Source organism: Eubalaena glacialis, chromosome 15 (genome assembly GCF_028564815.1).
Source record: "Eubalaena glacialis isolate mEubGla1 chromosome 15, mEubGla1.1.hap2.+ XY, whole genome shotgun sequence".
In the NCBI taxonomy this organism is placed as follows: Eukaryota; Metazoa; Chordata; class Mammalia; order Artiodactyla; family Balaenidae; genus Eubalaena; species Eubalaena glacialis.
The window spans coordinates 25,365,354-25,390,818 of record NC_083730.1 but is presented as its reverse complement, the minus strand read 5'-3'; the positions used below and the strand labels follow the sequence as shown (position 1 = coordinate 25,390,818).

The window sequence follows — 25,465 nt, the reverse complement described above, 5'->3', positions numbered from 1 at the left end:
GAGGGCTGTTGAGGCGCAGCCGCTCCCTAGCTGTCCCGGCCGCTGCCGGCCTAGCGCCCCGGGCTCCCCGCCAAGGTCGGGGCGCTCGGCGCCCTCGGTCCCGGGGTCCCCCCGGCGGAGATGGAGCCGGCACCCGTGGGAGGAGCAGGGACACGCGCAATAAAGGGAAGGAGAGGAGGAAAAAATGAGGAGGGAGAGAAAGAAGCTGCCTAATTCCCCTCAGTAAGTAGTTGCGCGCGTCAGCCGACTCTTGGCGCTGGTTATGCGCCCGAGATCCCCAAGCGTGGCTCACTGTTTCCTTTGGGGAGTGTCGCCTGGCATCCCTCTAGTCCTCCACCCGCAGATGTGAGAGCGCCTACCACGTGGCCTACTGTACTATAGTAGGTTTTAAAATTTCCCCAACATCCCTAAGCGACAGGAACTGTTACCACCCGCGTACTGGGGACGAAGGAAAGGCCTTGGAGAAGCTGGGTGGCTTGCCGCGAGTTTTGCAGCTAGTGGGTGAGCGAGGACTCCCGAGAGGGGTCTGAGCGATCCTGACGCCCAGGCCACAGCCCGCAGCCCCTCCGCTCTGCCGGGTTATTGTCTGATCACGCCGTCTGCACCTGTCGCGGGCCTCGCTAGGCAGGAGCGCAGGAGGAAAGGGAGAAAAGAAGGACCACAGGGTGACCAGGTGGCTTTCCTCCATCCGTACCCTTGGCCCGGGGCGAGGAGAGATCATTTCGGGCGCGGGGATGGCTTTGCGCCTTGGAGAGGACAACCTTCCTTCTCCAGCGATCGCAAGCGCGGCGGGAACAGGGCTTTGGGGCAATGACCCTCCTGGGGCTGAAGGGGCGAGCGGAGAATCTACGGTCCGGGAGTGGACACTAGGAAAAAGTGGGGCGGCGAGAGCGCGGCTGCCCGCGAAGCTGACTGGGAGGAGACAAGGCGGCGCGTGCGGAGTGTCCACGCGGTGGGTGTGCGGCGCTTTCATTCATACTTTGGGGAGTCTTTGGTTCGGGCGTCAGCGAAGGTGTGACCAATCAGAGTCCGGGGACGGGAATAAATTATGCAAATCACCATCTGGCGATGGGTCAGATGACTCCAATACTTTAAAAAACTACCTCGCCCGGGAGCTCGCGGTGTGACAGTGGCGAGCCCTGGCTTCCCGGGCGAGCGGCACGGGTGAGGGCAGATCTGGCTCTGGTTGGAGCATCTTCGCACTCCCCTCACCACCCCGTGGCTTAGTTTAGCCAAGTTTTCATTTTCCACCTTCTCCACCTGCAGCTGTCTAAGGCCACCACTCTCTCTGGTCGAGAGAAGCCTTCCCACTTCGAGTCTTACGGGCTCGGACTGCTGGAAACATCGTTCGAGAGGCGGCTTCTTTTTTTTTTTTTTTTTTTTTTTGTGGTCTTTCTAAAAGTCCCGTTTGGGGGAAGGGGATGTGGCCGGGAAGGATGAGAAACTCCGGTCTTCTGCTCTGCCTCTGGAGCTCTTACTGTTGCTTTGCCGCGGGAGGTCCCGCAACCCTTGGTCCAGAGGGTCGGCTGCAAGGTAACGTGTCCTTGTTTTTATTAACACCCCACAACTTCTTTTCTGTGCCAGTTCCCCTCTGTCTTGCCCACCCTTCTTCCTCGATCCTGCGGCATTCTCCCTCCTTACCCCCTGCGCTGTCCATTTGCTCCTCCTAATCAGCCTTGGAGATAACTTGTTCCTCGGCGCTTCTGACGAGGACATCCCCAGCCAGGCATCCAAGAGGCCGCAGGCTGCCGGTGCGCTCGCCCATGCTCGCTCTCGCCCCACCGCCTTGTCGTTATACGGTTCTCCTCTCGGTGCTGTCCAGTCAGCAGAGTTGGCTGCCAGCAGATATTTAACCTTGCCCTCCTCTTTGAACCTGGGGTTTTCGAGGCAAGAAGGTTGTTAGAGCTCTATCATCTGGTGCCCTTCCTTTTAATCTCGGCGTAGGTGTCTTGAAAGTTAAGGTATCAGGGTAGCTGGCTCTGGTTTGAGTAGTGCTTGCCAGGAGTACTAGGTGAGTAATTTGTGCAGAGAAGCTGCTGGGCTTATTCCCCAGGTTGCCCGCCTCCTCTTCCCCAAGTCTTTCCAGCCCTCGCTCTGCCTCTTGCTACCTCTCCTCCTCCTCCTCCTCCCAGCTGCCAGCTTTTCTTCCGAGTTCTGCGTGGCAGTCTTTTCTACTGGAGGAACCTGCCCTGGAGGAGCGAGGGTAGGATCACCCAGCGGGAGTACCAAGTCAATTAGCTAAGCAGAGGAGAGCGGGGAACCTCTGAACCACACACTATTATTTCATCTTCTACTATTCTGCTGAGGTTGGGTCAAATGATGTTGGTCCATGTTGCTTATGTGCATGCAGGAGGTTAATTGGAATGAATGGAAAAAACTTGTTTTATTTAACATGTTCCCAACTCTAGTGCAGTTGAACCAGGGTAGGTTGCATCTCTAGTTCCTCTCCTGTAAAATGCTAACATTCCTTCCAACTTCTATGTTCTGAGATTCTGAGTATTTGGGGGCCATTTCATTCATTCAAAAAAGTATTTATTTGCTAGGCATGCTTCTCGGAGTGAGGGATAGAGCAGTGAACAAAATGGGTGTAAACCCCTACCCCCATGGATCTTACATTTCAGTGGTGGGAAAACAGCTAGTCAACTAATTAAAATATATAAATAGTGCTCAGTGTTATGGAAAAATTAAAAGCAGAGGAGGAAAGTACAGAGGGCTGGTGGGAGAAGGTGGTGCAGTGTTAGTCTGTGACCAGGCTTCCATCTCTGAGGGGCTGACCCCTGAGCAAGGAACTGAAGGAGGTAAGAGAATGAGCCTGAGGACATCCGGATGAAGGACGATCATGAAGTCCCAGAGGCTGAAGTGACTCAGGCTGGAAGTAGTAGAAATGAGCTAGAGAACTGTGGTGTCAGAGAGAGCCAGCTGCTAAGGTGAACCTTTTATGTCAGTTTGTGAGTTTATCCACAAGTCGGTGCCAGGAAGCCAGCAGACTCCCTTTCCTTTTTTCCTGGACTTCCCACCTGGTCTCTGTGAGTGGCTATCTGGGTGGAAATTGGGAGATATTGAATGAGTTATGTCCGTGGTTCAAATTTCTGTCAGTTGGGGCTTTTGTTCATGACTTTAATGACAAAGTTCTGCTCATGCATATTTAGTGGCATTTTCTGGAACCTTATCCTTTTTACATCTGGTACATTGCTGTCCTCCCCCTTGTCCGCTTCACCAAACCTGTCCACCACTCTGGTCTCTCTTTCCATGATTCCATTTGTTTTTTAACTCTGGGATAAATGAAGCTCCTGGGATGGTCATTTGGTACCTTTTCACTTGATTTCTCGGTGACCTGACAGTTTGATTTTCTAATTTCCTAGCCTGTTATCAAGGGATGGTATCCTGGATGGTTGGAAGAATGCTAAATGAGGCTCATTTATGACCTTCTGAAATAGTGTGGTGATGACAGTACCTAGTGTTAAAAGGCCATAGGGACCATCAGTGACATGGGCTGTGTTTTGTAGTAGGACCATCTCCTAGACGGCACTGTGTGTGTGCAGTGGAGCTGAAAAGAGAGGTTTTGCTGCTCTTATGAGCTTCTCCATGGCTTCAATAACTTATTTAATTTATTCAACAAACTAGAAGAATGTCTGGCACATGTCTGGTACTGCAAGGAGCACTGAGGATGCATGAGGTCTTTGGAGCAAGTGTTGAAATCGAGATGAGAGCATTAGGGAAGCCCATTGCATAAGAGGTCAACAGCTCCTTACCTCCAATTCCAAAATCCAAAATCTTTGAAAATTGAAAAATTTGTTTGGCAACTTGTTTGGCAGCAAGAACTGGCCTTACCTGACCTGAACTCTTACTCATTTGGCAGCAAAAACTGACCTGAACCGACAAGAGGGTATTTAGAATCTTTTTTTTTTTCCCCTCGAGTGTGAGTAGTTATGTATTTCCCTGCAGAAATATTATTGGTGTATTTGATGAATGGGAATGCCCCAGACCCTGCTGGGAGTGTTATGTAATAATATATATAATAATATATTTTATATATATATGCCATAATACCTTTCTAAAATCTGAGAATTTCTGAATTCTGAAACTCAACTGGTCCCAAGCATTTCAGGAAAAGAATTAAGGACCCATACTCTGAAACTAGTAACTTGAGGGAAGGAAAGAGAACTCGTTTGGATGGGGAAGAAGAAAGAAAAGCAAGAGAGACTTATTTCAGATTCACAGTAATTGATCCTAGTGACTAATTAATACTCTTAAATATTGGTGAGATGTCCCTTTTGTAACATCTTCGCAACTCTTCTGGGAGGTGAGGAGGAAACATTCAGCAGATGTAAAAACTGAAACCCAGTGGGGTTAAGTAATTTGCTCAAGAGTGAATTAGAACTAGACCCTAGATCTCTCACCACCCAGGCCTGCTAGTTATACCCTTGCTCTGTTATTTCTCCCCAGATGAGCTCAACAAATCCAGGGTTGTACCGGCTGCTGCCAAACCCCCTGTGAGATTTAACCTCCGCACCTCTGAGGACCCAGAGCATGAAGGATGCTACCTCTCCTTTGGCCACAACCAGCCCTTAGAAGACTGTGGCTTCAACATGACAGCCAAAACCTTTTTCATCATTCATGGATGGACGGTGAGCCTCTGGGAGAGTGAGCTCTACAGCTTTCCGGGAGATTTGGTTTCCTTTGTTTTGGTCAATTAGAAAGAATACTGGTGCTTCCAGATTCCACTCTCTCTCCCCCTCTTTTCTTGTGGGCTGCTTGTATTTCAGACAGCTGTGAAGAATGTAATGGGCACTTTGCTAAGGGGGCAATCTGGACTCCAGCAGGGTGGTATTTAACACTGGCACACAGCGGGCTTTCAGAAAGTGGCTCTCCTGAGGGCAGCAGCCCAGCTCCACTGGCTCTTAAGGGGCCCTCTAATTACGCTTAATTACATTGGTCAACCACTGCGTCGTGGGGGCCATCCCTCTGTAAGAGCTGAGCTGAACTGAAGCAACTTGACTGACTCAGAGAGTCTGTGAGGAGGCAGCTGGCCTGGCTGGCTGGCCCTGGTTGGCATGGTGCCCTCCTGTTTGCATAGAGATGGCTCCGTTTAAAGGCACTGGAGTCTTTATATGACCCAGCTGAGCAATTCACATTGAAAAGCCCATGACGAACTTCAACAAAAAAGGGCTTTAACACTCAGCCTCAGAAGCTTTTGACCAGTGAGGGATTTATTCATTCATCTAATGGCAGTCTGTAGGAAAATGGCACTATTAAGTGAGCAGGTTTCTGCCTGGGCTAATTGGGAGGGGGCATTCCTCCTCTTAATGATGAGAAATTCATATCTGTTACATGCTTTCTGGGTCTTTAGGTCTATCACCAACTGTTGGGGTCAGGCCTGGTGGGGGTGGGTGGTATGTAGGCACCTACCTACCTAATGTAATTGAAGGGATGATTAAGGGCCTGCCATCCATCCTCACCCCACAGCCTATGATTAGAATTATGCATTTGAAACTTTATTAGGCCCCCTGTCAAAATGCAAATACAAACTGCCTGCAACTTACAAATGGGTTGCATTCCAGAAAGTTCTTTTATAATCTGTTTGGAACTTGGAACAGCAGTTTCCCACAGAAGCAAGATTGTAAATGGCGTTAGGGTTCCCAGGCCAGGCACAGAAAATCTGTTTATCTAATAATGTACTTGTGGATGGGTTTGCAACTGGACCTAGTCACCATTTATACTTTGTTTCTGTGGGAAAGTATGTTCTGAGTTCTAATTTGGGATTCCAGGGACAGATCTTCCCTACCTTGGGGTCAAGAGGCAGAGATGGCTTGTGGGAAGGGGTCATTTGTTAACTCTGCATTTGCCTAAGAGACAGAATCTCCCTGCATCTCTGAGAAAGAAACTAATTCTCCAGGGCAACCCTTCTCAGCTGCCTTTGAATGATGGACCAGGCCACTTACTTGCCTGACTGTGACAGGCACTTGGGCTAACCTCAGGCCAGCATCGCCACCAACTTATATCTCATAGGGGGCCTATCGGTCAGTGGGGCAGCAGCAGAGGACACCAGCTCTGACATCTTTGATGGGAAAAACTGGAGATGTCAAGCGCAATGGAAGACAATCACCCATGTAGCAATCCTGCCTGTGGCTGGCCCGGCTCATGTGCAAGTGTTTGGTGCCTGGGTAGCCAATGTGAAGGTTCCAGAAGTGGCTGGGGAGAAGGTCATGGAACTGAATTCCATATTCATTAGGATTTCTGAAACCCAGAAGAAGAATTTTTTTAAAAGTCCTGCTTTCTCTACAGATGAGCGGCATGTTTGAAAGCTGGCTGTACAAACTCGTGTCAGCCTTGCAGACAAGAGAGAAAGGAGCCAACGTCGTGGTGGTGGACTGGCTCCCGCTGGCTCACCAGCTTTACACAGACGCAGTCAATAATACAAGGGAGGTGGGACACAGCGTTGCCAGGATGCTCAACTGGCTGCAGGTAACGGGACCAAAGGGAGTCATCTCCTTTTACGAGCAGGACCTTGAACCTGAACCCTTTTAAGAAATATAGGTCAGGGGCTTTTCTGGTGGCACAGTGGTTAAGAATCTGCCTGCCAATTCAGGGGACACAGGTTTGAGCCCTGGTCCAGGAAGATCCCACATGCCATGGAACAATTAAGCCCGTGGGCCACAACTACTGAGCCTGCGCTCTAGAGCCCGTGAGACACAACTACTGAAGCCCATGCACCTAGAGCCTGTGCTCCGCAACAAGAGAAGCCACTGCAATGAGAAGCCCGCGCACCGCAACGAAGAGTAGCCCCCTCTCGCCGCAACTAGAGAAAGCCCGCACACAGCAACAAAGACCCAACAAAGCCAAAAATAAATAAAAATAAAATAAATAAATTTATTAAAAAAATTCTAAGACTGTAAAAAAAAACAGAAATACAGGTCAGACAGGTCAGTTACAGTGAACTTCAGGAGTCTGAGAATATCTTTGAGATTCCAATTTTTACGGATTTAAGTATTGCTTGAAATATTTGGAAGCTGGGACTTTTAGAAAGCTTTCTAATTATTGACACATTTCTGGATTTTTCCTTTTACCTTACTTGCGGGAAGAAAATTTGCCTTTCGGTTCATTAATTGCTGATGCCCTCAGAAGCCAGGACCAGCTTGTAATCTTAAATACCTACTGAAGTCTGCTCTGGCTTCTGAAGGGTGGCTGGGCTGAGGGTACGGAGGGTTGGTTCAAACCAATGTAGCTTAGTGCCTTGCATCAAATGTGGAAAACAGATCTTGAGGTCTTAAATTTACTTTTTATAGGTTCATGATTTACCTGAGATCAGTGGACGTAATGGGAGGCAGGGGTACACTGGCTAAGTGACCCCATTATCTGGGCAATTCCAGCCTGAGCTTCCTTTTAGAAGCCCATGGGATCTGAATAATTTTGGCAGAATTCTGGTCGGGATTCTTGAACAGTCCTCAGTCCTCTACCTGGGTTGTTTTGCCGAGCTTGATTCCTGAATCATGGGGTCAAATCGCCACTTCCTCACCCCCGCTGCTGAGTGCCCTGTCAGGGTCTGATGCTTCAACTCTGGGGTCCCAGGCAGGTTTGGGATGAGGAGGTTGGCAGCTTGTGGGCCTAAGAGGGTGGGCAGGGAGCGGCACCCTGTTGCAGGCTGTGGCTGGCACTTAGTCTCCAGTGAGCCCGGTGGCTTTGAGCTCCACACTGCCACCCCCCTCCCCCCTCCCGCGTCTCCCCAACGTGATTGACTTGTTGAATTGTTGGTGGCCTGGGGGCTCAGGACCCCACTCTTCACTCACACGCCTCTGTGACTTCCTGCAGGAGAAGGAGGATTTTTCTCTCGGGGATGTTCACTTGATTGGCTACAGCCTTGGAGCTCACGTGGCCGGGTACGCTGGCAACTTCGTGAAAGGCATGGTGGGCAGAATCACGGGTAAGTGCTGCTCCCTTCACTCATGGCTGATCCTGGGGCTCCCTCAGCTGCTCTGCCCACCAGGCTTTCCTGAACCAGAGTGCTCCCTAAGAGGCAGCAGGAGTGAGCCGTAGAGGGTTAGCCTTGGAAGAAACCTGGAGAACATCTAATCCAGGGCTTTTCAAATGTCCAAAAAGTCTCAGAGCCCTTTTTCAAATTGAACATGTGCAGGTCCCCAATGTATGAAACAGATAGAAGGTGTGTTCTGGTCAAAGCTGGGTATTTGCATGTAGTGTTAACCTTGTTATTTGAGCCTCCCCCTTTTCTGGAGGAATTTCCGGGTCCCAGAGCACCAGGGAGCACAGTTTGAAAACCAGGTCTAGTGCAACAGGTGAGGAAACACCCAGGGGCAAAGAGCTAAGACCCAAGGGCAGAACTGGGGTGGAGCCCAGGCCTGCAAGCTTCTGGTACTCACTTCTAGTCTCTGCCCATGATAATGCCAGGACCTCAAGGGAAAAGAATGAGAGATGGATTGTGGTTTGAATTCTGCCTCTGGTTTCTATTTCATCCACTAACAGCCTCTTTCCCATGTTTAGTTGGCATATTTATTAGTGATAATTACCTGTTTAGAATGAGTGGTTAAATGTTGTCATTAAAGAGACCTTTCTGTCTGATATTGGTACCCAGGTAGTCGATAGAAATTTGAATTTTCCATCTCAGTGAGCTTTTTTTTTTTTTTTAAGTGAAAGCGAGTTTATTTGGAGAGATACACATTCCATAGGCAGAATTGGTGACCTTTTTAAAAAAAATTTTATTGAAGTGCAGTTGATTTACAATGTTTTGTTAATTTCTGCTATACAGCAAAGTGATTCAGTTATACATATATATATTCTTTTCATATTCTTTTCCATTGTGGTTTATCACGGGATATTGAATACAGTTCACTGTGCTATACAGTAGGACCTTGTTGTTTATCCATCCTATATATAATAGTTTGCAATTGCTAATCCCAAATTCCCAATCCTTCCCTCCCCCCCTTCCCCTTGGCAAATAATTGGTGACCTTTTGATATGAGAGTTTGATTTAAATAATTGAATGATTGTGAAAAGTAGAAAGGATTCTCTTCCCCATTTGGGGGCCCTCTCAAAAAACATACTCTCCTCTAGGAGAAAATTAATGGCAAATTTTTTTTTTTAAGATTATATATATATTTTAAAATTAATTAATTAATTAATTTTTGGCCGCCTTGGGTCTTCGTTGCTGCACGCGGGCTTTCTCTAGTTGCGGCGAGCAGGGGCTACTCTTTGTTGCGGTGCACGGGCTTCTCATTGCGGTGGCTTCTCTTGTTGCGGAGCACGGGCTCTAGGTGCGTGGGCTTCAGTAGTTGCAGCACATGGGCTCAGTAGTTGTGGCTCATGGCTCTAGAGCGCTGGCCCAGTAGTTGTGGCCCACGGGCTTGGTTGCTCTGCGGCACGTGGTATCTTCCCGGACCAGGGATCAGACCTGTGTCCCCTGCATTGGCAGGCGGATTCTCAACCACTGTGCCACCAGGGAAGTCCCTAATGGCAAATTTGTTGCCCTGAATTTTTATCCTCCTGCTAGCGTTCTTTTATTTGTTTTCCCTCCCAGCTTCTCCCTCACCTCCAACATACTAAGGGCCTAACTGGCCACCCAGAAGGAAAGAGTTAATCATTTCCTTCCTGGCAATGTTTTCGTTTGAAAACAGGGTTCAGGTAGAAGGGAGTCCTTAGCTAGAGAATGATTTAGTAAAGGTAGCGTTTCTGGTTTCAGCAACAAGCCAGTGGGGCAGATTTAAAAATATATACATTTGTGAGGTTTAGTAGCCCTCCTTAAATCATTGTCCCTGGGCTTAAGTCTAATGAGCACACACACACACACACTCCTTTAGATCCAACTGTTTGATTCAGCATAGCTTGAGAGCTTTACTTTTGGTTATCAAGATGCGGGGCCTGAACTGTCTAATGGGCAATGTGGCCACACATGACTGCTCATTAACCCATTGCTGGAGCAAAGCCGTTGGGCCTCAAGCCCCTCAGGGTTCTATTGGCTGAGCACCTCCTCCTAGCCCCCAACAAGAGGCAAGATGTTGCAGAGCTGGGCCAGCTGTGCTCAAATTGCAGCACACACAAGGCCCCTGCCAGAGCACCAGGGCCAGTGTCCTTGGCAACAAAGACAAGCTGCAGATCCTCCCTCTCCCTCTTTCTAAATCTGAAATGAGATGGGGCTAGTAGGAGAGTTCCAGTTCTTTCCCCCTGCCCGTCTGGGTGGGAGCTGCCGAGATGCGGGCTTCGCGGGCAGAATGCTAATCAGTGCCCTGTGCTGTCTGCGTAGAGCATTGGGGCCGGCATGTCCTGAGCACAGCCCCTTCTCTGCGGCCTCTCTCTGTGGAGCAGGGGACCGGGGTGAACATAACAGGAAGGAGTGGCCTCTGTCCAGTTGCCAGGCAGCACCTCAGAGGGTATCTGGCTGACCTGACGCATGCTGCTGTGCATGTCTGATGGGAGAGGCCTGTGCCCTCTCCTCTCCCCTCAGACTTCCCATGGGTCTGGGAACCAGGTGGTCTTGACTGGTAAGAGGACCAGAGACTGCAGCTTGTGTGGGGCAGAGGCCAGTGATGCCGCTGTACAGAGGCCAGCAGGGGTCCTTAGCCTGGACCTGCAGGAGGTGCCTGAACCCCAGTCTTGCTTGGACCAGAGAGCTGTGGACTGAGGTTTGCTAAAGTTTTATCCTCTTAGGCTTCTGGGGGAATTCCGTGACATACTAGGGAAGAGGTCATATATTTCTAATTGAACTTGTGTCTTGTTAGTTATAAATAAATAAGCAAGCAGATCTGTTCATTCATTCAAGAAATATGAACGAAGTGTCCGCCCTGCAGGCTGTGGGCTAGATGCTACCTAATGTCAAGTACTCAGTGTGTGACAGGTATTTTATGCCATATGTAAGCCACATAGCATCCAGGCAAAAGGGTCCTTGGGCTTCATTTTACAGATGGGGAAAATAGGACTCAGTATGTACTTTAATGATATCTCACACCCTGAGTAGGAGAGCTGGGATTCAAACCCAGGCCATCAGATTCCAGAGCCTGCAGCTCACCACTGCGCAATGCTGCCGCTCCCCTGCCGGGAGACGTGCAGTAGCTGCTACAGCGCAGCAGCCTCTGCCCTGCCAGGCCAGAAGGTGGAGGTTTCCCTGTGTGTATGCATGTGCACAAGAGTGTGTGTGTGCGTGTGCATGCACGTGTATATTCCATTTGCTGGACAGAACACTCTGGGGGGAGTCTGACTGAATGGAAGAAGAGGTGGTTCTCCATCATCTCTTTTTTTGGAGGGGATGCGTTCACCCTCCCATTCCCAGTTAAGAAGTAAATTGTGAAACTTTTCCCCAGAGTCGGTGGGCCCTAGCTACGTGTCAGGCAGGGTCAGTCTGGGGAGGTGAAGGCTCAGCCTGCCTGCCAGCCGGCCTTTCCAGAAGCCCCATCAGCCGCCTGCATTCCTCCAGCCCAGCTTGGTTTCCATGGCACTGACTGTCTGGTGGAGACTTTTGTTCACCGATACAAGAGCCCCTCTCTTATTGGCTGCAAAGCAGAATGTTCCTCTTCTTTCTTTCTTTTTTTTTTTCTCCAGAAGACATGGTGAGAGGCAGGGAGAGGCCACCTGTGTCAGTACTGTGTCCGTTCAGTCCCTAAAAAGAGTCATCGAGGGCTATTCCGGGAAGCCACTGTTTTTGTGCCATCTTTCTTTGGGGTCCTGGGCTGGAGATGAGCCCCCAGGCAGCCTGGGCTCCCTTTCTGCCTCTGTCATTCATACATTTTTCTCAACTTCAGAGTTTTAATCATTACCAGTTCTCATGAGTAGTGAGTTCCACAAGTTTACTGTCCACTCTGGACAACAGTTCTACCTTTTGTTTATCCTAAAATGACCCCCCTCAAGCCTCATGATGTGCTCCCTTGTTCCACTGCTCTGGGGTCTGGGAAACACTGTTCTATTACTCATCTCCTGCTTTCACAGCTCTGTTCCTGGTCATACCTCCTCCCTACCTTGGTGTTTCTAGATCCAGGTTTCTCAACCTCAGCAACTATTCATATTTGGGGCCAGACAATGCTTGTGTGGGAGCTGACCTGTGCATTGCAGGGTGTTTATCAACATCCCTGGCCTCTACTCCCTAGATGCTAGCAGCTTCTTTTCTCCCTCTTCCCCAATTGTGACAACCAAAAATGCCTCCAGACGCTGCCAAGTGTCTCCTTGGGAGCAAAATCCCTCCTAGTTGAGAACCACTGTTCTAGACTAAACAAACCCCCTTCCTCTGCTGCACATAATCTTTTCTTAACTTTCTCCAGGTCCTCTCTCTGTGTCTGTAGAGCTCTAGGTTGGGATGAATCTGGCTCCCATAATTTCTTAAGCTTGGTAATAGTAGCTAGTATTACCTTGACAAGCCCTTACTCCTTAATATCGCACAAGAACTGTATGAATCAAGACATTCAGATTTCATTTTCGAAATGCTACCAAAGCATGGAGAAGTTTTTCCAAAATCTGGTCCACAGACCACTTATTTTTAGGATCAGCTGGGGAATAAACCTCTATTTCTGGGCTCTACACCAGACTTACCAATCAGAATCTCTTGGGGGTCAGGGAATCTGCATTTTATGCTTTGCAAATTCTATTTTGAATGGTTTTACACTCATGTGGTTCCCAAACTATTATACAAGGTGGTGAAAGTGTCTCTGTTGCTGCCACTATCTTTGCAGTTGCCTTCCCTGCCTTCTCCCCCGACACACATACACACAGGTGACCTGGGGCTTGTGCGTACTCCCAGAGTTATTCATAGCTACACAGTGGAATCCAAATTTGTAAGAAGCTCCCCAGAGACATTTGTGCTGTTTCAAATGTGAGAACCAGTGCTCTCTGCAGTGCTGTTTGTTTGTTTGATACAGAAAGTTGGCAGACAAAAGGTTTTCTCCTGGTGGCTGCAAAAGAGAGGAATTCTGGAGGCCTGAGATACGGCTGCTCAGCGTGCCTGGTGTACCCGCCTCTTGCCATTCCACTCCTGGGACTGATTCATAACTAAAGGAAGGGGAAGTGTAAGTCCAGATACAAATAGCTCAGTCCGGGGAGACTGAGTCTTCCCTCTTGCAGATGTAGGTAGCTTAGTTATTCCGTCAAAATTCTGCTAAAATTAAGACTGTGGAGGGCTCCCAGTGGCAGAATAAATGGAATGAATGGCTTAGTTTCAGCCAGCCCAAGTTCTTTCTAGAACTGCTTCAGTTCTTCTTATTTTTCTTTTTAATTAATTAACTTAATTAATTTATTTTTGGCTGCATTGGGTCTTCGTTGCTGTGCTCAGGCTTTCTCTAGTTTTGCGAGCGGGGGCTACTCTTTGTTGCGGTGCGCAGGCTTCTCATTGCGGTGGCTTCTCTTGTTGCGGAGCACGGGCTCTAGGCGCGTGGGCTTCAGTAGTTGCGGTGCATGGGCTCAGTAGTTGCGGCACACGGGCTCTAGAGCACAGGCTCAGTAGTTGTGGCGCACGGGCTTAGTTGCTCTGTGGCACGTGGGATCTTCTCAGCCCAGGGATCGAACCCGTGTTCCTTGCACTCGCAGGCGGATTCTTAACCACTGCGCCACCAGGGAAGCCTCTAGAACTGCTTCAGTTCTGACAGTGCACGGTCCTCAGATCCACGTGTCAGTTGAACCTCGTGGCCAGTTTACTGAGTCAGCTGAGTTGTCAGGACAGGTGAAGGCGTCAGGAGAAAGCATACGTTCCTCTGCAGCAGGCACCACACCCTTTAGGATTCCCACGGTGGGGATGTCTTCATTTTACACTCGCCGACTTAGCTATCCATCAGGACTCACTGCCTTAGCGCACCTGACACAGCTGGTCTTGGTTCCCCCTTCTGCTGTAGGTTTGGATCCTGCTGGGCCCATGTTTGAAGGGGTTGACATCCACAAGAGGCTGTCCCCTGATGATGCAGACTTCGTGGATGTCCTGCACACCTACACGCGCTCCTTTGGCTTGAGCATCGGGATTCAGATGCCCGTGGGTCACATTGACATCTACCCCAACGGAGGTGACTTCCAGCCGGGCTGTGGACTCAACGATGTCTTGGGGTCAATTGCATATGGAAGTGAGTTCCTTATTTTTTGTTTTGACTCAGTTATATCGTATCCTCCTAAATCAGCCAGAGCTGTTAGTGCTCCCGACAGCATCCGTTTCATTATTCCCACTACCCCGCAGTGGCCCTTCAACACTGTTTATTCTACAGTTCATCATCCTGCAAGCCTATTAACAGCCTTCCCGTGGTCTCTGCTCTGCTTTCTTATGCTTTGAGGTCACAGTTATTATTGATTAATTTCTTTTTATAACAAAAGGAATACATATTTGTTGGGAAAATAATCAAGCATTACAAAATTGCCTAAAGCAAGAAGTAAAAGTACCCCCTCATCTCCCACACCTACTTCTACTTTCACTCTCCAGATGTAGCCAATATGAACATGTTGTGTGTATCCTTCCACTCTTATTGCTTTGCAAATTTATTTGTGTGTGTGTGTGTGATATCTTTCAAAATCACATTGTTCTGCAACTTTGCTTTTTCAGTCCTAATATATATTATGGGCATTCTTAGACATCAGAGTACACATATCTACTTACCTTATTCTTTTAAAAGGCTGTATAATATTCTTTAGCATGGATGTACTATAATTTAATTTTTTGTAACATTTTTAAGAAGTAAAATCAAGATTCTTCCTCCATTCACTTATAATCTGTCTTCCTGAATGCCTAAGCCTATTCCCAGCAGTCTTGGGCTGAAGTGAGTTTGCTGCTGAAACTGATGTGCTTGGTTTCTTGTTTGCCCACCACCTTGCATCCTGGCAGCATTTCTAAGTCTTGGCCCCAGTTGGCTCTCTCCACTGTAATGCTCTGCTCTTGGGATGTCCACTCTGTCACTCAGTCTTAAGTTGCCCTCTCCCAAGGTGACAACATCCAAGGAGCCCCTGCGGGGCTTGGGGGTTCATGCAAGGGGAGTTCAGCCCTGACTCAGGGGGATCAGATGATGGCATTTCTTAAGGCTGGTGATGTTAATGAGGAAGGGGAAGGGGAGCTTTGCCAAATTTTTCTTAAGGTCCAAGGATTTACTGGAGCTATTGTCTTTAGCCTCTGGTTACAAGAAATAATGATTACTACGGGTCACAAAAATCCAAATGATACTCCTAACTTTGCAACCAACTGACTCTGTGACCCTGAGCAAATGACTTCACCTCTAAGGGCATTTGGGTCCATAATCTACAACTGAAAGTAGTGGACTAGAATGAGGTTGGCAAACATTTTCTTTCCTTTTTCTTTTTAAAATAAATTTATTTATTTTATTTATTTATTTTTGGCTGCTTTGGGTCTTCGTTGCTGCTCTTGTGAGCTTTCTCTAGTTGCAGCACGCAGGCTCGGTAGTTGTGGCACGTGGGCTCTGTTGCTCCGTGGCATGTGGGATCTTCCCGGACCAGGGATCGAACCCGTGTCCCCTGCATTTGCAGGCGGATTCTCAACCACTGCGCCACCAGGGAAACCCGGCAAACATTTTCTTAAAGAGTCAGCTAGTAAATATTTCCGGCTTTGCAAGCCATACAGTCTCTGTTTCAACAACTCCACTCTGCTACCGTAGCATGGAGGCAGCCAGAGACAATAGGTAAATGAATGAGTGTGGCTATGTTCCAATAAAACTTTACTAAAATGGGGCCAGCCTGCAAGGTGCAGTTTGCTGAGCCCCGGACTAGATGATGTTTAGCATCTGATCCATTTCCAGCATTTTGTGACCGCACGACTCTGTCGGGACTTAGTGACTCTTACTGCACAACTGGTCTCCATCACCCTGTTTAGTGCCTGTCCGATGCACTCTCTTGCTCTTTATCGCTTCATGTGTATCAGTGCTGTCTTCCCACCCGGAGGGCGAGCAGTTCAGTGGCAGGACTGGCTTTCAGTTCTAAAGACAGCATATCACTGGGCATGCATTAAGAATGACACAAACACGCATACTAACAGCGACATGGAAAGCAGTTATTTCTGATGAAGTGTACAGTACTTACTGATGGAGTGGGCGGATCACCGAGAAGCAGCTCACCCTGATGGTCTCCGTCTCTCTCTCCCCCAGCAATTGCAGAGGTGGTGAGATGCGAGCACGAGCGGGCAGTACACCTCTTTGTCGACTCCCTGGTGAATCAGGACAAGCCGAGCTTCGCATTCCAGTGCACGGACTCCAACCGCTTCAAAAAGGGGATCTGTCTCAGTTGCCGGAAGAACCGTTGTAATAGCATTGGCTACAATGCCAAGAAAATGAGGAACAAGAGGAACAGCAAAATGTACCTAAAAACCCGGGCAGGCATGCCTTTCAAAGGTAACCTTCATCCAAACCTGCATTGCCCGGGGAAGGACCTTTTTCCTCCTTCTAAATACCACATTGTAGACGGGCACATTCCTGCAGTTAAATCAAATAACTGCAAATCACATTAAATTGTGTATGCCCTAGGAAAGTAAATCTTTAAAAATAAATGATGGGGACGCCTTTTGTGACGTGAATCATCACTCTATGATCACAATATCGCTATCTTAAATTTCTATCTTGCATTTAGCTTTTCAAAGCTGTTTCATATTTGTTTTCTCATTTGATCATCAAAATAATCTGTGATAGGACTAACAGGGGATCAAAATGATATCTCGCATTTTTATAGCATGTTATAAAACCATAAGGGTTTGTGGGTATTGTGGGTAGAAGTTGAGGCTCAAGAAGTTAATACCTTGGTCCTTAATTCAAGGTCACACAGCTAGAAAGTATCTAGGTCAGCATCCCGCAAAGGTCCCCCAACCCCCAAGTTCAGGGCTCCTTCTTCTATACTGCAGTGACCTCTTAGGCCATTGGACAGAATGAGATCAAAGGGAGCTTAGAGGCTGGGCTGGACCAAAAGGATGAGAGTCCCTAAAAACTGACTGTGCTGGGTGACTCAGTTTGGGTCAGGGTGCCCTAAGATGACAAGCAAGGCTCACAAATGTCTTTGTTCTGCTGTCTCTGCAGTTTACCATTATCAGATGAAAATCCATGTCTTCAGCTACAAGAACATGGGAGAAATCGAGCCCACCTTTTATGTCACCCTTTATGGCACCAATGCAGACTCCCAGATTCTGCCTTTGGAAATGTAAGTCATGGGTTTCCTTTGCTGAGTTCAGGACAGAGAACGAGTTGGTTTGAAAAGGAGAGAGAGCCCAGGAGCTCTCTGTGTGCCAGGTGAACAAGAGCAGGGGAGCTAGTCTGTGTGCCAGGGAGGAGCTGGGTGTTTCCTCTCCTGCTTCACACTCTCCACCTAGCCCTTGACTCAGAACGTTTCTGCGAGGGCAGCTCCCGGGATGAATCAGCAGCGTGAGAATCTGCTGGATCAGCTGGGCAGAAACTGCTCTTTCATTTCAGAGAACGCCTGATTCCTGAGGCTTTAGGAAATTTGGAACTTGATAAACGTCATCCCTGGCATGTTCCTAATTATCTGTGGGAGGGGCACACAGTGATCTGTATACGTTGAGCACTTGTAAGGTGCAAAGCGCCACGCTGAGTAATGCTGGGCTTGCAAAGTAACGTCATCAGAATACTCGCTCTCAGGGCTGGGGGTCTAGCGGGAGGAACAGGCTTGTACGCACACACTCGTGCACACAGATGGGGTGAGACAGGCTCTCCCAAGTGCCACGTGAGAGGGACAGGCAGGAGGGGCTGGGAGTTCCGAGGGAGACGGATGCCTGTGGGCTGAGAGGAAGAGGCACTGTAGAGTGGGGATGTGACTTCTTTGCGCTTTCTCATTTCTGTTCTTTCCTGGTCTTGTCCCCCCCCAGGAAGTAGCATAAATGGGGAGATGCTCAGGAATGGTTTGGGGTGCCGTGGGCAACATTATCTCTCTGCCCGTGTGGAGCACAGCTGAGTTTTCATCCCGGTCCTGCTGGTGGAACATGGAGGACGTAGCGGGGACCTCTTGTGCATTTCTCTCCAATCCGAGTGGGGCAGGTGCTGCCACTGCGTCTACCTCTATGGTGCTGCAGTTTTCCAGGTGGCGGGGGGACTGAGACCAGCTTCCCTCTCCCCTTGCAGAGTGGAGCAGATCGGGCTGAATGCCACCAACACCTTCCTGGTCTACACCGAGGAGGACTTGGGAGACCTCCTGAAGATCAAACTCACCTGGGAGAGGACTACTCAGTCCTGGTACAACCTGTGGAAAGAGCTTCGCAGCTACCTGTCTCAGCCCCGCAGGTCCGAGCAAGAGCTGAATATCAGACGCATCCGGGTCAAGTCCGGGGAAACCCAGAGGAAGTAAGTGCCTCACGACCCTTTCCCTGTTCTGTGTCCATGGTCAGCAGAAGGCATGTGTCTCTGCAGCGTCCTTTCCTTTGCTAAGCGTACACCTTCCATCTTTCCATATCCAGAGTACATGGGCAAAACCGCAAACCCTTTGCGAGGAAAACTGAATTGCAGATCAAGGCCTCTGTCAACTGTTGTGCAGCTTGTGCCCTGATCGCAGGCCCTGGGCTGAGAGGGGTGGGCAAGTGGGGGCTGGAATCCAGCCCTTGTTCCATTTGCCAAGCCCTGTGCTGGCCCGGAGGAAGGGGGCTTCTCCTGGACAGGGCTCTTTAGGAGTGCTGCCTTGTTAATTTGTTTGCTCTGGGGTCCATGCAACCAAAAGCCTTTGCTTGCTCCTGTCCAGAACAAACCAGACTATCCAGTTTAGGGAGCCTGCATGGATGAGGTCTGTGGGAGTCCTGGCTTCCCTTGCATCCAATTTTCAGAGCATTATACCTCTCCTTGGGAGGCTCTGACTCAAGGACATGGGTGGGGTGCTAATGTCAAGTAACAGAGATTCCTCTGTGCCATGCCAGCTGGCAGTTTCCCCACGTCTGTTAACCAAGCCTAACATGAAAAATCCACCCCTAAATCAGCCACTAAAACGCGCCTTGACTCTTGGAGCAGCTTCTAAGTGGGAGCCAGGAAGCCCGGAAGACCTTTGTCAAGAGAGGAGGGTTTCCTTGGCCAAATCCTTCAGCAGACCTCCGGGAGGTTACTGCCAGCCTTGGAATGGTGGAAAGAAGCCTCCACCCTCTTTCTATCTCTTCTGGCATTTTCTCCATTACAGTTCTTCATGCATCCCGTTTCCATCCACCACCTAGGGTGCAGCTTGGCCATGCAGGGGGTGGAGGCTTAGGTTGCTTGTCTGAGTGATTCTCGTCTAAAGACCTGTGCACTGGTGTGTATGTGGCAGGGGTGGGTGCCAGCTGAGGGGAGCTGTTAGCATGAAGGCTGTGGTCTAGATAATTGAGTGTCTTTTTCCTTCTTTCAGTGCTTATAAGTGCAGCCTGTACCAGAAAGATGTGTGGTACCAGAAAGATGTGTGGTAGCAGAAAGATGATCATTTTTATAAAATATTTCAAATTTAATAAACCACTGAGACTTAATAAATGTAAACCATTTTCATATTGGTTTCAGATACAAGATTTTAAACAGTAAAACATTATAGATAAAGCTGAAGCCCCTTTGTGCCCCTCCCCTGTCCGACTCCTCCCTTTCAAACCAAATGTACTGATCTTCCAACATTAGCTAATGTTAGTGTGTTTTCCTCTTCATGATTTTTATACTTTCACTACTTCTGTTTGTATCCATAAACAACCTATAGAATTGTTTTGGTTGCTTCTGAAGTTTACATGAGTGGACATATTCCTTTAAAAGTTGCTTTTCTCCATTCAACATAGTTTATGAGATTTATCCAATGCATACAGATCTGGTCTATTCACATTCAACTCCTGTATGTAAACTGCCATTGCACAAACAATAGTTTCACCATTGTTCTGCTGAATATTTAAGTTGTTGCTACTTTTTTGCAGTTACAAATAGTGCTGAGATGAACATCCTGGGACATTTTCCTTGTGTACGTGTGTGAGGGCTTCTTTGGGACATGTTGAATCACTGGGTTATAGTATATGTATTCTCCAACTGGACTGGATATTATTAAATCCCTCTCCAAAGTGGTTGGACCAATTTTTAATCTTATCCACAGAGTAAGAGCTTCCTTTTCCCCTCCTCCTCACCTACCTTTGGTGGACATTCTTGCTATTCCGTTGAGTGTGAATTGGTCCCCGACTGTTGTTTTCATTTGTATTTCCTGATTGTGAGTGTTGCGAGTGTTTATGGGCTGTTTGGGCTTCCTGGCAAAGGCTCTGAAAGCTGTTCGGAATGTGGCTTTTGTCCTGCTGGTAAGCATCACGGTCAGGTGTCCCACACGTCTATTCGTCATGAGGTCATGCTGTCCACACACCACTGAAGCTGGGGCAGTCCACATGGTTGGGCTGTAAGTTACAGTTGAAATGGTTATTAGACCACTGATTCTTCCTGTGATCTTGGTTGTCTGCTTCTTGAATCTTTGATGTTAACTCACAGCTGAGTTCCAGTTACGCTTGTCAGTGGGTATTTCTGGACACCCTGCTGGAGGGACCTGGAGTTCCTCCATTCAAGGAGTTTATAGTCCACCATGGATACAAGAATCCACAAACTATTCAAGGCAGGATATAATGTGTCAAAATTAGCTAAAGCTTTCATTATTAACTCCATGTCATAAGAAGTAATGACAATAACAAAAGCAATATTTATATAAGGATGTACCTATTTATTAAATTGGGAGGTCAATGGAGGGTTAGATTAATAAGGTCTCGGGCAATCAGGGAGGCTTCAGAGAGGATATGCCTTGGTAGGCAGGCAGGCTTTTGGATAGACAGAAGGAGGAAGGTGGAAGGGGTGTGATTAAAGTCTGCATGAGCTGAATCATGGGAGACATCAAAGTGAGACCCTTTTAGTGTGCTTGTAGGAGCAGTGGGGAGTTCTGAAGGGTCTTGAGTCAGGGGTCACATGATAAAAACTTCTCTTTTCTCCTTATTCCATCTGCCTCAGGTCCAGAAAGCACCATATGGCTGATGCACAGCCATGTACCTACCCCTAGAGTTTTGGCTACATCGGTGGTTTCTTTTTCCTCCTAGATTGACTTTTTGTGCAGAAGATCTTGAGAACACCCGCATATCCCCTGGCCAAGAGCTCTGGTTTCACAAGTGTCGGGATGGCTGGAGAATGAAAAATGAAACCAGGTAAGCAGGACATTCTCAGAGGTTCATGCAATACATGTTGATGGGTCCCCTAGTGTAGGCTGGACATGCGTCTGGCACTTGGGACATAGAAGTCAGCAAAAACAGGTAAGAGTCCCTTCCTTTATGAAGATGACCTTCTGCTGGAAGGAGATAGACAAATCAGTGTGATAGGATGTTGGATGGTGTGAATGTCCCTTTGCCTCTTGCTCTGCTTCATCCTGTAGGTGTCACAGCCGTGGTCTTGCTGGAATGAGGTCTTTCAGTGACTAAATCCCCAAGCTTGGTACCCATGTCCTCATCTTAGATGGAACTTCTCTGTAGTGACTGGGGCCGTGGGAAGTTCCAGGGCTCCCAGCTTCCTTCTGGGCACCAGGTTGGAGTGGGGAATTGGGTGGGAGGTAAGGGAGAAGCACAAGGCATAGCCCCCCTTTAAGGTTTTCTGGAACCCAGGTTGGTGTGAGTGGATATTAGTGGGCGACTCTCCCCCTTTTTGAGAAGCAGGAATGCTCATGTGCTCTTGCTTCAGTGTCCTCCATGCCCCGTGCAAGTCTCATTATCTCAGAATTGAGGAAGGATGATCTCGTGGTATGAGGCAGTGGGTGCATCCAAAAGGGGACTCCGTCAAACACCCTCTGAGTCTAAATGCCTGCTGAGGAGGAGGGAGATGGCCCCCACCAGCCCCTACCCCTGGTTCCATCAGAGGTACTAGATAATAATGCTGCTGCCTTACACCGAGCACGGAGTGTGCGCCCACCCTGTGTTAGTGCCTTCCATACATCATCTCATTTACTTTGATCATCAAGCTCATGATGCTGGTGTCGTAACCCTGTGAATAGTTGGGGAACCTGAGACTCAGGGAGGTTTGGTCACTCTTTCCAGGTCCCCCACTTGGTGATGGCAGAGTAAGGATTTGAAGCAGTTTGGTTTACTCTAAAGCCTGTGCTCTTTCTCGCGCATGGAGGTTCCACTTGCTCAAATAAGTCGCCTCTCCTCAATCTGGGTATCAATTATCAAGCAGCCGTGCCCGTGCTGGGATCCCCTGTGATTAACTGTCTGCCAACCCGGAGGGCGGGGCTACATCCTGGCTGCTCTGTCTCCTGTTCAGGAGCATCAACGTGACCACAAGCTCGGTGATCACAGGACTTGTGGGATTCTGAAAAGTGCCCATCTAATTAAGTGACTCAGTCTAGTTTGGATATGATTTCCTGCTATAGTAATAATTTTAATTCTTTATGTTTGTATTCAAATTTATACCTTTCCAAGTGCTTCCACATGTATTAACTTCATTGATCCTCAGAACAGCCATGTAAAGTGGACACACCCAGGAAGGATTGCTATTCTTATTGTTATTCTTACACACTTCTTTTTTTTTTTTAACATATTTATTGGAGCATAATTGCTTTACAATGGTGTGTTAGTTTCTGCTTTATAACAAAGTGGATCAGCTATACATATACATATATCCCCATATCTCCTCCCTCTTGCGTCTCCCTCCCATCCTCCCTATCCCACCCCTCTAGGTGGTCACAAACCACCGAGCTGATCTCCCTGTGCTATGCGGCTGCTTCCCACTAGCTATCTATTTTACGTTTGGTAGTGTATATATGTCCATGCCACTCTCTCACTTTGTCACAGCTTCTTTTCCACTCCAGAACTTCGTAACAGTTGAGAACGTTATACCTCGCCTCAGAATACCTCTTTGAGAAAACAAGTTCTTTCCTTTGCCCTCAAAGGAACAGAAAACAATAGGAGCCCGAGTAATAAATTAACACCAGGAAGTGGTGAATCCCTGGACATGTATTACACCTTCGGTACTCTCTCTCCTGCCGTGGAGACCCTTCACCTGTTCACAGAGAAGGAGACTGAGGTTCCAAGAGGCTCAATAGCGCGTTAGTGTAGCTGAGACTAGAATCAAGATGTCTTGACTTTGCCTTGCCCCGTTCCTGCCATACTGCAGGCTCTCTTGTGTTTCTAGATCAAAGCAAAGGAGAACTTTATAGTTCTCCCCGAAGTTGTGTTTGTGTGTGTGTGTGCTTGTGCGCACATGTGCGTGCTGTGGGTGAGTATTCTGCTAAACATGCAGATGTCAACACTGAGGTGTATGGAACTGGGAACCCAGAGCAGGCTCCGGTGTGGTGTGAATCTGTGGCTTGTTGGGGGAGGGGGAGGAAGGAGCATTCAGGACTTTCTCCATTTGTTCTGAAAGGGAAGCAAATAAAAGAGGCTGATAGGTATGGAAGAAAGCTTGGTCTTGTGGTAAACAGAGTTGCATGTTTGCAAAGCCAGCTAATGAACACCGCTCCCACGTGGTTCCTTTCAGTCCAACCCTGGAGCATCCTTGAAGGTGCCCGCAAGGCCCCCCACTCCCTGATTTCCAAGCACATGGAGGAATGTTACTGCTGAGGACCCACCTGATGGAAAGACCTTTCTTGGCCTTGACCCTGGAGCAATGGGAGGAGCCCACTTGCTGGGCCCAGCACCGTGCCTCCCATGATGGCTGGGACTTTTCTCCAGAGGAAACCACATACTGCTGTCCCTGCTGTTCCTGCTGCTGCTCTAGGATAGCTCTAACTCCAGATCTGTGTGCAAACGGCCGATGCCCTGGCCTCTATGCACACCGGGCTGGTTTCTCAGTGACTGGATGAGCTTGTGCTTCACCCAACAAGGAACACAGGCTCTGAGTGACTCTGCGTGGAAGGCTGTCAGCTGCCTGACCTGACTTGAGTCATAGTGAGGGGCCTTGCTGCTGGGAGCTGACTCGTGTCAGGATGGCAGACCTGGGACCTTGTTCACCGGGGGAGGGAGAGTAGATCTGGGGGGTTGTGGTGAACCCTCGCTCTTGGGGTTCAATGGGTAACTGGTAATGTGGACTGGTTACATTTTATTCGGTCCTGCTCCCCAACTCCTTCTCTAAAGCACACATCATTGGCTTTCTTATTTTTCCATTGCTCATTTTTTGATTGGACAAATGTTTATTAAGCACTGAAACTTAATTAGCACGTGGCAGTAGACACCTTAGTAAATCTTTGCAGACCATCTTCTCATTTGAAACCTAATGGCGTTGGGATGTCTAGGCTCCCTTAGATGATCCATGAATATGCATGTGATATGAAAGGCATGAGGGGCACTGGGAGGGCTACAGGATGTAAGAGTTGGGGACCCTGAGGCTTTAAGTGATTTCTACCTATTTCTTCTTAGTTAAAGTGCATTTCCCTTAAGAGTGACATCTTTGATCACCAGCAGAGTGGCAAGCGGAGTGTTACACGTGTTAGGGACAGAATGGTGCCAATTGCTGAATATGATTGGCAAAATCTCTTCTGTGTAGGAAGCTGGAGGCTATTACATATGTTACACATGTCTGTTCATACAGAAACCAGCACCTGTCACACACAGCTGGTGCCAAGATTGAATTAATGCCATGCTTTTTCCTTGAAATATCTTCCTCCAATACCAGTGCCCTTTCTGTGCCGAACTTCTTCAAAAAGCCCCTAATTCTAGATCTTGGTTTGAATTAATATACATGATATCTGAGGAACCCTTTTATAATTTTCAAAAGATTTGAACATGCATCACTTAATTAGAGACTCACAACAGGAGGTGAGCAGGGCAGTTACTATTATCTTTATTTTACAAAACCGAAGCTTAGTGAGGTTCAGCACGGGCCTAGAATTATATACCAAGTTGGTAGAGGAGCCAGGTGAGGACCTAGACTTCCTGGAGGCAATGCCCATGGTATGCTCATCTCCGCAACTTCATCAGGACTCGTATAGCCATTTCCCACCAATATGCCCCAGATGTAACAAACAAGGAAATTTTTTCAGAGCCATCCATGAAACCCAAAACTCTTTTATTAATATATAACTGGGAGAACAACTGGGCCAGGGGTTGGGATTTTTATGGATGAGATTGATTTGGAAGGAGATGTGATGTCAAGTGGGAAAGGGGGAGAACAATTTTCTCTGTACTTAGGTTTTTAAAGGACATTGTTTTAATCTCTACTGTGCCAAAGTTGTGTCATCGTTCTGTGCCAAACCTCTGAAGACATAACCAGTCAAATACATTAATTCAAGGTATTTTCTCAATCCAATTGTGTGCCTTTTCTGTTGCTTCTCTGATTGCATTCTAGCCAAAGTAGAGCTTGTATTATTGACTGTGCATCCTGGTTACTTCTGCTTTTGTAATGGAAGCCTTGGGAATCGAATCCTCAGTGGGTCCTGTATTTATACATTTGGCTTGAAGCCTTATTTGTATATAATGATGCTTTTTTAAATGCTTAGAATACTATTTATTTCTCAAGTGTATATAATGTATAAAAATAAATATATGGTTAGTTTTTACTTTATGATTAACCGATTTCAAGATTAAAAATTTTAATAGTAAAATAAAAATCTACAAAATTCTTCA

At 47.9% G+C, this 25,465-nt stretch overlaps 1 protein-coding gene across 2 annotated transcripts; it reads left to right on the top strand.

Moving 5' to 3' along the window:
- On the top strand, positions 1-25,465 carry LIPG (lipase G, endothelial type). 2 transcript variants are annotated; one of them, XM_061168969.1, is made up of 10 exons: positions 1-222; positions 4,447-4,628; positions 6,286-6,465; positions 7,810-7,921; positions 13,818-14,039; positions 16,056-16,298; positions 16,974-17,094; positions 18,030-18,248; positions 20,957-21,061; positions 23,382-25,465. In XM_061168969.1, the coding sequence occupies exons 2-10, from the start codon at positions 4,590-4,592 to the stop codon at positions 23,401-23,403; spliced, it is 1,263 nt and encodes a 420-aa protein (XP_061024952.1). In that variant the 5' UTR covers positions 1-222; positions 4,447-4,589; the 3' UTR covers positions 23,404-25,465. The 2 variants fall into 2 exon arrangements, with proteins under 2 accessions (XP_061024952.1, XP_061024951.1); XM_061168968.1 differs by lacking the exon at positions 1-222 and adding an exon at positions 1,110-1,533.